Source organism: Anoplopoma fimbria, chromosome 5, assembly GCF_027596085.1.
Source record: "Anoplopoma fimbria isolate UVic2021 breed Golden Eagle Sablefish chromosome 5, Afim_UVic_2022, whole genome shotgun sequence".
Classification (NCBI taxonomy): domain Eukaryota; kingdom Metazoa; phylum Chordata; class Actinopteri; order Perciformes; family Anoplopomatidae; genus Anoplopoma; species Anoplopoma fimbria.
In genome coordinates, this window is record NC_072453.1 from 6,539,757 (window position 1) to 6,551,382 (window position 11,626).

At 41.1% G+C, this 11,626-nt stretch overlaps 1 protein-coding gene across 2 annotated transcripts; it reads left to right on the forward strand.

Moving 5' to 3' along the window:
* The first annotated feature begins 135 nt into the window (after window positions 1-135).
* decr2 (2,4-dienoyl CoA reductase 2, peroxisomal) lies at window positions 136-5,189 on the forward strand. Of its 2 annotated transcripts, none has more exons than XM_054599091.1 (10): window positions 136-307; window positions 841-942; window positions 1,084-1,152; window positions 1,833-1,884; window positions 2,274-2,409; window positions 2,797-2,921; window positions 3,231-3,324; window positions 3,402-3,506; window positions 4,188-4,440; window positions 4,620-5,189. In XM_054599091.1, exons 2-9 carry the CDS (start codon window positions 842-844, stop codon window positions 4,406-4,408), a joined length of 903 nt encoding a protein of 300 aa, XP_054455066.1. In that variant the 5' UTR covers window positions 136-307; window position 841; the 3' UTR covers window positions 4,409-4,440; window positions 4,620-5,189. The 2 variants fall into 2 exon arrangements, with proteins under 2 accessions (XP_054455066.1, XP_054455065.1); XM_054599090.1 differs by having other exon boundaries at window positions 4,188-4,376.
* Window positions 5,190-11,626: the final 6,437 nt, after the last annotated feature.

The following is an 11,626-nucleotide window of genomic DNA, read 5'->3' on the forward strand; positions in this document are numbered from 1 at the left end:
ACCCCGATGTATGCATAGTTTTGCTACAATAATAAATGCTTTATTAAATAAACGAGAATAAGTTAGGAATGAAAGATATTTGTGCTCTTGAACACAACTCGACGGGACATATTGCCCATAATGCATCGCAAAAGGATGGCGAAAAAGTTTACGTCCAAGGTACAAATAGTTCCTGCTGAAAAGAAACAAGTAACGGGTGAAGCATAAATGTAAGGCGGCTTGTCCAAGTTAGTTAGCTGCTTCGTCTACGAGGAGCTGGACGGTACTTCTCTACACCGTGACAGAACTAGGTTGTTTCTCTCAGAAGGTAATATAAGAAGGTCATTTCGCAATCCTCAGAGTTAAAGGCTGATGTTACACAACTGTAGGAAGCAGGAGACAGGTTCAATAGTTACAGTAGTGTCAGTTTATTTGACACAGTCAGTTTTTAAAGGTGCACTGTTGTGAGGCAGTTATCTGAAACATGACTGTAAGTTTAGTGCCTTGAAAACTCACCTGTTGTTTATTAACACGATTGCAGTAAAATTGCTGTCAAATGCACCTCTGCTTTATTTTGAAAATTTGAACGGGTTAAATGACAAAACACACAAATTCATCAAATTAAAAGCATAACATAGTATTAAGAAGACTTTTTCTAAGATTGAAAGACAGTAAAAACAACCCTTTTTTAAATTTCTGACTAACCTGACAACAATTATTAGCTTCATCAAACTACTTCAAAGTACTATTCTATCGTAAGGTGAATGTGCAATGCCTTCAATTACAGACCAGTCATTTACTGCATTGTGGGTATGGTAATGGCGCTTTGATTGAATCTAATTAACATGCATTATTTATCAGAATGGCAGAGCCACAGAGAAAAGGAGAGCTGCTGCCTGAAGATGTTGGCACAGATGACTGCCTGACTTCATACACACACATCTACAGTCCAGATTTACTAAAGTACGTATGGAAACATGCTTTTAAATATAGTTCCCATTGCCTAGTGTGATTTTAGAGTGAGTGAAATAAATGTTGTTGATATGCTTGCTACTGTAATAACCACATTAAGTAACCTTTGAGGGTTTGCACTTTATTTTTCAGAGATCAGGTTGCTTTTATAACAGGTGGTGGATCTGGCATCGGACTCAGGATAGCTGAAATCTTCATGAGGTGAGAGGATTACCTGATTGTTTCTCCATAACAAGCCCAGATCATGCAGAAATATCATACTATATTTAGTCAAATTTCACTCCTTACATTCACATACATTAATGGTGCATGTATAGCAGAAGAATATATTCATGTACAATTAATGCTCTTTCACCATAATTTCATTACTATTACTCTAACACAGTCAAACGTGTGAGGGAAATATTATGTAGGTGTACTTTAAACCTCCTGGTTTTGTTATCTGACAGTCAGATAACAAAATTAACACATTTCGCTTGTGTGACAAAGTTGACATAGTTCAATGATTGACTCATGTGGAAGAAATTCATGATCTTTTATAGAAATCAGCAACACACATTGTTATTGCATCTGTTGTTGTCCTGGCTGTCTAGTTAGCCAGCAGTGAGATTAACCCCAAGAAGAGGCTACTGTTCTTGACTTGAACATTAACCTCATCTCACAATATGGGTGCCTGCGGGATTTCATCACATTTTTAACCTTGCATTCATTGTCTCCTGTCCCCAATCCTCTATCCTACTGGTTTGGCATAAGTTATTCCCTCTCTCTCTCTGTATCAGCCTTATTATAGCAAGTATTACATATTCATGTTCTAATCATCACAATACAGCATGCGGCCATTAGTAATGTTATTGTTGTAATATTTCTTTATTTTCTTTCAGGCATGGCTGTGACACAGTGATTGCAAGCAGGAACTTGGACAAGCTCAAAGAGGTGATTCTTCTTAAATACATATCACAATCCTAAATGGGGCGGCTGTGGCGTAGTGGAGAGCAAGGTAGTTCTCCAATCAGAGGGTCCGTGGTTCGATACCTGGCTTCAGCAGTCGATGTGTCCTTGGGCAAGACAGTTAACCCCAAGTTGCTCCCGAAGGCTTGCCATCGGTGTGGACTGGATGTTGCATGAATGTTAGTTAGAGTCTTGATGGTGGCACCTTGCATGGTAGCCTGTCATCAGTGTGTGAATGATATGTAATATACTACTGATTGTAAGTCGCGTTGGATAAAAGCGTCTGCTAAATGACTGTAATGTAATGTACCTTGAACCGTAAATAGATATTAATGTATTTTCCTTATTGGGAAATGATTGTTTGTCTTCCATAGGCAGCTAAAAAGCTGTCGGCAGCGTCAGGACGCCGCTGCCTCCCTTTGTGTCTGGATGTGAGGCGGCCTGAGAGCATCGCAGCTGCTGTGGATGATACACTGAAAGAGTTAGGACGCATAGACATCCTCATTAACAGTATGTGACCTCTTAGTAACCTGCCTAAAACTTTTTGTACTGCTGATAACTGTGTTTGTGGTGGGAGCTGTCCTGCACACAGTCTCTCCCACTCTTTGTCATTATATAATGCATCCTGCCAAATTAGGTGTAAAATAATTTTGTCTGTAGGGCAAATATGCGCAAATGCACTTTGAACACAAGGTCAAGTGTGAAGGATTTTAGTTTAATCATCAACTATCCTGATGCTGTATCTACCTTTTTTATCTTCTATCTTTGTACCCTAGTCCCATCTACAAACTGTTACGTCACTAAATAACATGTACTGTACATGTACTACATGATTAATGCATCTATAAAAACATGTTTTATGGCTTTGCTTAAAGTCCCTGTTGCTGTCGTTGACAGATGCTGCTGGAAACTTCCTCTGCCCAGCTGCCTCACTCTCCTTCAATGCCTTCAAGACAGTAATGGAGATAGACACTATGGGTACATTCAACACCAGCAAGGTGGTTTATGAGAAGTGGTTCCAGGTACAGTACATTTCCTGTCAGTGTGACACAATATGTCTCCAGTTCAATGTGAGGGAGTTATAAGTACTCTTTTTGATACCTCGTTGAGCTGAAATGACGATAAAACAAGCTAAAGGAGTCAATCATTTTCATTAGGATTAACTCTCTGCAAGTCACTCTGGTCACCACAAGAGGGCAGTAAAGATCAGAGAACACTAAATACTTTGTTTCTAAATGGGATTTTAACTGCTGCCTCTGCCCTCTAAAAGCACAGATTTGATTATTAACCCATTGCATTTACTTTGATTCTGCCATCATGTTTGTATGCAGGCTCATGGTGGCAACATAGTAAATATCTCTGCAACACTTGGATACAGGGGACAGGGCCTCCAGGTGCATGCTGGCTCTGCTAAAGCTGCAAATGGTAAGAGCTTTCATACTGTTAGATAATTATATCAAAAAATAGAATTGATGACTTAATCTTGCCTCTGCTTTCCCCAGATGCCATGACCAAGCACCTGGCTGTGGAGTGGGGGCCCAGTGGGGTGAGAGTCAATACTGTGGCTCCAGGTCCTGTATCTGGCACGGAGGGCTTCCGCAGACTGGGTAAAGAAGCAACTAAATATTGACAAAGTGGCTAATTTATAGCTTATACACTTAACAAGCAGTCTTTTATTATAAACAACGGTTTGATCTCTTTACAGTAAGAAACAATCAAACACACAACCCTAAGAAACGTATGGGAGGTTGTCCAGAAACTTACCTTTTTGGACTATTGTTATCAGCTGATAATACCAAAATCACATATTTGTCACATGGCTTTTGTAACACTATTATATCATTATGTAAACTCATTATGAAATATCTCAACTGAAAAAAAATAGCAATAAGCAAACAAGCCAAGAAAAGGAAATGAAATCGAATTAATAAAAAGTTGAAATTGTTAGCTAATAGTAATTGATAAGCAGTTTAAATGTTAGCTAAAAGTAATGACGAAATGGTAACTTGAGACGTCCAGCTACCTCTCAAAGTGGTAGTTGTACGAATGAAAACATAACAATGACATGACAGTTCAAATGTGTGATTTAAAAAAAAGTAACAATTACCACTTTTCTATAATTAGTAGTTTTAAATAACGTATAGTTATATTCCCTTCATAAGGACATATTTGGAACATGACGTGTGGTGCTAATGAAACTTGTGTTCATTAGACAGGCCTGTCAGGGTCAGCCAAAGAATGTGTAACAGTGTAACAGCATGAATTGTCTTTTTCTTTGAATGCCTCAGGTGGTCACACAGTTGAGGCTGCTGGTGCGTTCCAGTCCATTCCTTTGCAGCGAGCCGGCAACAAGACAGAGATGGCCCACTGCACTCTGTTCTTGGCCAGCCGGGCCTCCTCCTATGTGACCGGAGCCATCTTGGTGGCGGACGGCGGGTCGTGGCTGACCTCACCCAACGACGTCTCCATGCTGATGGGTATAGCCTCCTCTAAATCTGCTAAACTCTGAACAGGGGCTCTTTTGTCCTCCTCCTGACCCAGGTGTGTAGGAGGAGGTGCAGCTTGAGGTCCATGTCGAAAGACAATATGACTGAGAATGTGGTCGTGCTCTGCATTGTGTTGTGCCTGATTTATAGAGTTCAAGTCAAAGAGATTATTTAAGTGACAGGAAAACTGTATGACTTTTTATTAATTCACTTGTCTCTCTAATTTTCTTTCAGGTTATTGGTCATCTGAAAAGAAAATAAACAAGTAAATTCTGAAAACAAAAGAGTAATTTAGGCCACCTGTAGTACTGATTATGCTACCTGTAAAGTATTTGGGGTTTATCTGACCCACTATTGCTTCAAGAGTGTATTGGTAAGTGGCAGGAGGAGTTGAACACTAACAGACTGTATACTTACTGTATTATATGTGTTTACAATCTTAGTAATGGATCAATTTATCACAATACCGCTGTGTATTGTCATAATGCATTTCATGTCTAGTGATGTTAATCACATTCCATTTAATGTGATTTTTCAGTACCTCTCATGTATTAATAAAACATTTATAATTACAGTTAACTGTGACTGTTTCAGTTTACTATTGCATGTCAATTGTTTTCTGCTAATGTACATACAATTTTATCTGTCTTGGATGCATTTTACTTTATCACTATCCCTTAGATTGCAAAATGTACAGAGGAGCAGACTGTTTGTAAAGCAAATCCATTAGATTGAATTAGTGGTTCCTACCTACCTATGTGTCAGGACCCCAACATCTGAGGGGTGAAAAAGTTATTGGATAAAAAATATACATTAACAATGACCAGTGTTTTTTGTCATTTCTTGTGACATATACTTACGTTGATTATAATGTGTTATGCGAGATTATATGACCAAAATGAGATACAGCAATTGCAAACTTGAAGCTGTAGGTCGGAGGGGGGCGCCAAAACATTACAATTGCAACCATTTAACAGCCACTATTTTCTCAAAAAATAAATCTCTGTTCACTTGAGCTCTAAAACTATCTCATATTGGTTTATATGTTTTGATATCAACTGCTGAATAGTTCATGCTTACAGAAACTTTTCCTTTGCAAACATCTTCCCTGCTGAAATGTCATTGAACAAACTCCTCTAGCTAACCTGTGTGAAAGGGTGCTTACTTAAAATGCTTTCAATATGAGTTCAGGACAATGTTTCGGATTAAACCACCGATATAAGCAGCAGTTGAAAGCTGCTATGAAGCCAGATACTGCGGGGTATTTTGTACGCTTGCGTGAAACGTCAGTGCTGTGTATGCGGCTGGAGGAGGAGGAGGAGGAGGAGGAGGATGGGACACTGCTGATGCTGATGCGAGAGCTTTCTGTGTCTGTGATCAACATAGGTGGACTGTCTGCCAAACGATGCAGCTTTTCTTTTTTCTTTTCTTTTTTTAATAACTAACTGCACACCCCTTTTTGTTTCACCACTGGCTTGGAAGAGGGTCGCCGTGACTGATGTGTGTTTGAGACGAAGATAAAAGAGGAATCTGAGGAGGAGCGCCTCGTCTCTCGTGTGGCCTGTGTTGGGGACCGACACAGGTGGATTGTGGCTGGAAAAACTGCATCGAAATGAAGACGTAATCTCGGGACCATCACAGAGGCCACAGGTCACGTGGTTTGGTTGTTAAACAGCAGAACATCGGTGACGTTTAGTCGGGAGGTGTCGGTGGGGAGACGCTGGACCGGCTGGCGCGTTAGCTAGCTAATAGGCTAATTTCGCTAGCTAGTGAGTTAGCAGCGTCTCTGGCCGGACGAAGTGGGATGCTCGGAGGAGGAGTTAACGCTGGCTGCTAGCATGGATTCAGTGGGAGGTCTGGCTGCTAGCGTTGTAATGGGATATTTAACATTATAGATCTAGGGGTGGAGGTTGAGGCGACATCCTTTTCAGCTCTTCGGCAAATTAGCTCAGCGATGGATGCGAGTGGATGACCGTGTGTTGACAAACTTTGCGGCGATCTGTCATCTCACCGGCCGAGGTGAATGATGATGTTGACGTCGGATGTGCTGAAGTTGAACCTGAAGCTTTGGGGCAACAAGCAGACGTGGGTCTGTCCTGACGGAGCAGAGCAGCACAGTGGGTGGAAACACGTCCACAGCAGTGAGGCTGAGAAATAAGAATGAGTTCTGAGTTTAGGTTGTCTTGATGCCGAGATGTGGATGGCAGCTACTGAGGTTAAAACAACTATCTGTTAACCCGTGTCCCGACTGACACTGTCTCTACCACCTTGTACTATTATTTTAAAAAAAACAACAAAAAAAACAGGTGCATTTTTTAAATGTCAGAGCTAACGTTGGATAATGACACATTTATTTCGACATGTCAATAGAGGTGCGCAGTGCCGTTTAGGAGCATGGCATTAAAGGTGAAGAACTGGATCTCGACGACAGAAGTGAGATAATACACCAGCTTTGTGAAGTGTCTCAATATAAATGGAACCGACCGTCCTGTCTGGCCCTTTGGGGCTCACACAGTGGGAGTCAGAACATCCATTTCCTCTCGGATTTCACCCACTGGATTCAGACAATGGAGGAGAGCTCTGTCAAAACAAGGGTGGCCAGACAGGTTTGGATTTCAGAAACGGCGACCATGATCAAACATCACAACAAAGTGAAGAGGAAACTACTCTCCAGGACAAGCCGGTAGAGTTGGACAACCTAATAAATATTGCGGATTTTTCCTGTGGAGATTTGCAGTTCGAGGGAGATCAGTCCCATATTTCCAAAGCTCCTCTCCATGGTACTTCTCATATAGAGTCCTTTACAGAAAAGCAACCTGATGAACTGACTGACTTCACTTTGTCATGGCTGTTTTCTCCCAAACTCACAGATGTGGTTGGAAAAAGCTCTGCCCATGAGGAACTGAGTCTGACGCAGGAGGGCCCTCTGGAGACCTCAAATGAACTCGGTAGTCAGGCTGAGCTAACAAGCATCAGTGTACCTGTTTCTCCATCGAAAATTTCCCACAGGCATTCGGAAACCAACGCAGGGGATCAATTTTTGTTGGTAGACCTCTTCTCAAATGGACCCTCATGTCTCCCCCCAGAGTCCCCAGGTGACTTGAGCCCACAGGGTGTCACTGAGGAGCTGGTAGACCTGTCACTAGAGGAGGAGGAGGAGGCAGGTCTCCCTCCCTCACAGAGCAGGGAGACTTTGTCACTTGAAACCAGAGACAAAGGTTTATCCCCTGATCAAGTGACTGATCTGCCTCTAAACTGGAGCTCTACCCTGCAAGGTTTACCTGAGAACTGCCTCCCACCTAACAAAGTCCACAAACCGCTGGAGAGTCTCGAAGGATCTGTGCCTTTGTTGGATTTAGAGGTTCCAGATTGTGACAGCAGTCTGAGCCTGCGTCCTGCCAGTCCTCCAAGTCCTCCAAGTCCTCCCTCTGTTATCTGCACTGGTGTGCCGTTTGATCTATCAACAGAGGAGTCGGAGGTGGGACATGCAGGAGCTACTGTAAATAGAAGTGAGACTTCAGAGCAACAAGGTGAGAATGACTCATTCGCTCTGACTTTGTCAGCTGAACCTTCAGCGCTGACAGTGCCTCTGGCTGAAGATGTCTTCATCCAGAGTGACTTCACCACTGAGAGTTGCTCTGTGGAAAATGATTCTAAGGATTTGATGGAGGACAATATTTGTTCTAAAGGCAAAAATCAAGGGTGTGAGGAAATGGCGTTGGATCTATGCTTGCCTGCTGACGGGGTACACGACGAGGAAACTTGGGACTCGAAACCTCGGGTGGGCGTCCAGAATGAAAGTGTTCCCGATCCAACAACCGAACAGAGGGAAGATGAGGGTTTAACGGACAGTCACCAGCTCGAAGGATCGGGTTGTCATGAAGTGGCTTCTTTTGATTTTTCGGTTCAGGATTTACACACGTCTTCTCCCGAGACGGGATGGACTAGTGAGCAGACTGTGGAGACAATGTCTCTCTCCAAGATGGTGGTGGATGACTCACTGCCAATTGTCTCAGCTGTGAATACGAGGGAGGAAGATGTCTCCCCACTAAAAGCTGTGTTCGATGCTTTAGACCAAGATGGGGATGGCTTTGTTCGTATTGAGGAGTTTATGGAGTTTGCTGCCGCCTATGGGGCCGATCAGGTGAGATGCCTTTTTATTTTTTTCTGTTGATGCCCTTGTTTTGAGCTTTCAGCTACTGGGTAATGCATGCTGAGTGACGCTCTGTGTAAAACCATATAAAGCTCCATAAACCTAAATGATTTATTATTGATTTTTTTCTGCTGAACCTCAGAGAGCTCCTTGGAAAAAGCCTGCTTAATTCAATGAACTGAAATCCATCCGGGGCGATGTCACTTTGCTATCAGCATTTCAAGTTGTTTAGGATCTTAATCTATTTTTAGTAGAGTGAGTAAATGTGGTACAATTTTTATATATATATACTTGTGTGTGTGTGTGTGTGTGTGTGTGTGTGTATACACACACACACACACACACACACACACACACACACACACACACAACACACACACACAGGGTCCAGTTTTAGAAACCACATACTGTGTGTGTATATATATACATATATATATATATATATATATATATATATATACACACAGTACCAGTAAAAAGTTTGGACACACCTTCTCATTCAACTACTTTGAAGAATCTAAAATATAAAACATATTCTGGTTTGTTGAGCATTTGTTTGTTTACCACATAATTCCATATGTGTTCATTCATAGTTTGGATGTCTTCAATATTAATCTACAATGTAGAAAAAAAATAAAGAAAAACCATTGATTGAGAAGGTGTATCCAAACTTTTGACTGGTACTGTATATACAGTATGTTGTTTCTAGTTTTAGAAACAACATACTGTATATATATATATTCATATATATATATATATAGTGTATACACACACAGTATGTTGTTTCTAAAACTGGACCCTGATTATGAGTTTTAACGTTTTAATGAACTACATCAGGTTTTCGTTCCCTGCTTTGGTGCTTGTGTGTTTCCTACAAAGCAGCTCCTAACATTCAATGTAATAGATTTGATTAATACCCCTGCATATTATTTAAACCATGCCAGGATTAGTTGTTCATGTATATTTGGTAAGTGTCCAAGAGTCAGGATTTGGGTTATCATCCAAATAAATCTGTCAAGCATATTGGCTGTAATTAATTCTCTCCGGCCCGGCACTCCTCCATATGTCCAAAGAAAAGCACTCATCGTCACATTTGCATAGCCTGCCGTTTGACCCCCACCCATTTGTTACTCGTGGCCCTTTTGTCAAAGTAGTTTCACAGTTACTTGCAAGTTAAGCACAACTCCTAAAATTGAAACGTACTAAATTATTAGATGTCACAAAATGACTTAAATTGATTGAATTTTAATTGATCAGCATTTCTTTATATCAGCAAAGAGAAGAGAAGAGAGGCTGTTTGCTTAATTATAATTTGTCATTATTTAATCTGTGTAAAGTTATTGACTAAACTGCATAACCCAGATCCTTTTTTAGGCTCAGGTGTTGGTCTAGTCTTCAAGAGTAAATTTAATCCAGAGTGTAAACATTTTACGAGGGTCTCACATGATGTCCAACATGCTTGTCTGTATGCCTGTCTGATTGTTTACACTATCAGACTGAGCTTCAGGAAGTGATCACACCATTTGCAAATAACAGTGAAAGGTTGGACGCAAACAAGGATGTAAACTAGCTCAACAGTACTGTGCCCTGATGAACATGTGTGAAATATATTTTTCAAATAATTTATTGATCTCTATTTTTTCATGAAGCAATAAGACTAATCTAGTGTCACTTGCAGTATTTATAATTCATTTGAAAATGTGTCCCTTTTATTCGTTTTTTAAATGTTGATTTTAGACGTGGGGCTGATTCAGGCAACATATATAATTGAATAATATATTCACCAGCTTAATTTAAACTCTTTTTATGTACTTTGAACAAGGACTTTGGGTGATGATGTTTAGTTGTTGGTACTCCACACACACACACACACACACACACACACACACACACACACACACACACACACACACACACACACACACACACACACACACACACAGAGTGTGACGCTGGCTCACTAATGCTATATAATCCCTTCTCTCCCAGTTCAAAGCACCTCTGGTGCCCCTGATCTGTCCCATGTATGGCCGTAGCTATATGTGGCTCTCCAGGCAGGGAATTGTGAAGGATTAAGAGTAAAATGTATTTTCCTGAGTCAGAGGGAGGCCATGGTTTGGGTGCCGTCCACCAACTGCCCATGACCTTGTTTTAGGGAAAGAGGAGCAGCGCTTTTGTCATGTCAGTTTAATGTAAATCATTTCCACCTGTTGTTTTGCTAGGCAGTGCTAAAGGTGAGACATGACACTGGGAATTTATTTTTTTCATGGGTGCGAACTGTTTTACCGTTACACCATACTGTTTGGTTTCTGGTGGAGTTCTGCTACCCCCCCCCCCCCCCCATCTAGATTCCAGCAGATTCCTTTGGATCTCTGTTTCTTAATGGTTTTCTGTGGACTGCTAACTGGATTGTGTTGATTGATGACCTTGTGCCTTTTTATTTTTTTCTGCTATTGGATATCTGGTTTGCAAGAGCTAATTTGTGCCCTTGCTGAAAACTCCTCTCAGATTTCCCTCCTTTCGTGATCAGAGAGAGAGAGACAGAGGCTTGGCATGTTTGCCTTTCTCATTTACAATAGGTTAGCATGCAGCAGACAGACTTATCTGCAGAATTTGTGGAATGTTATATAATGCATGTACCCTTCCAGTGGATTTGGCATTCATTAGTTGAACTCAAGGACCAGTGGGAAAGTCAGGTCTGATCTAACAAGGCCGACATGCAGCCAAAGTCAGATTGCTGATTGTTTCTTTGCTGAGGTAGCAAATGGTTTCCCATTCTCATATCAGTTTGCAATACATGTGTGCTTTTCATATTTGAATAAGCTTTGCCCTGATATGTCCTTGTAGTTCGGTCCTCTGGAGGTAAAAGTGGTTTGAATAACTTCCACGCATGCAGACTAGTGTAATATACTTTGGACCATGGTGGTAATAAAGGTATTTTAGCAGTGTGGTTGAGAAAACCACGCAGAAATAGGTCATTTAATCTCATAAGGACATCCATAAATAACACTTTAAAACAATAAGAAGTTTGAATTGCTAGTGGGGATGTAGGCCAAGTCGAAGTCTTGTTACTGCTTACAGTCTGGAT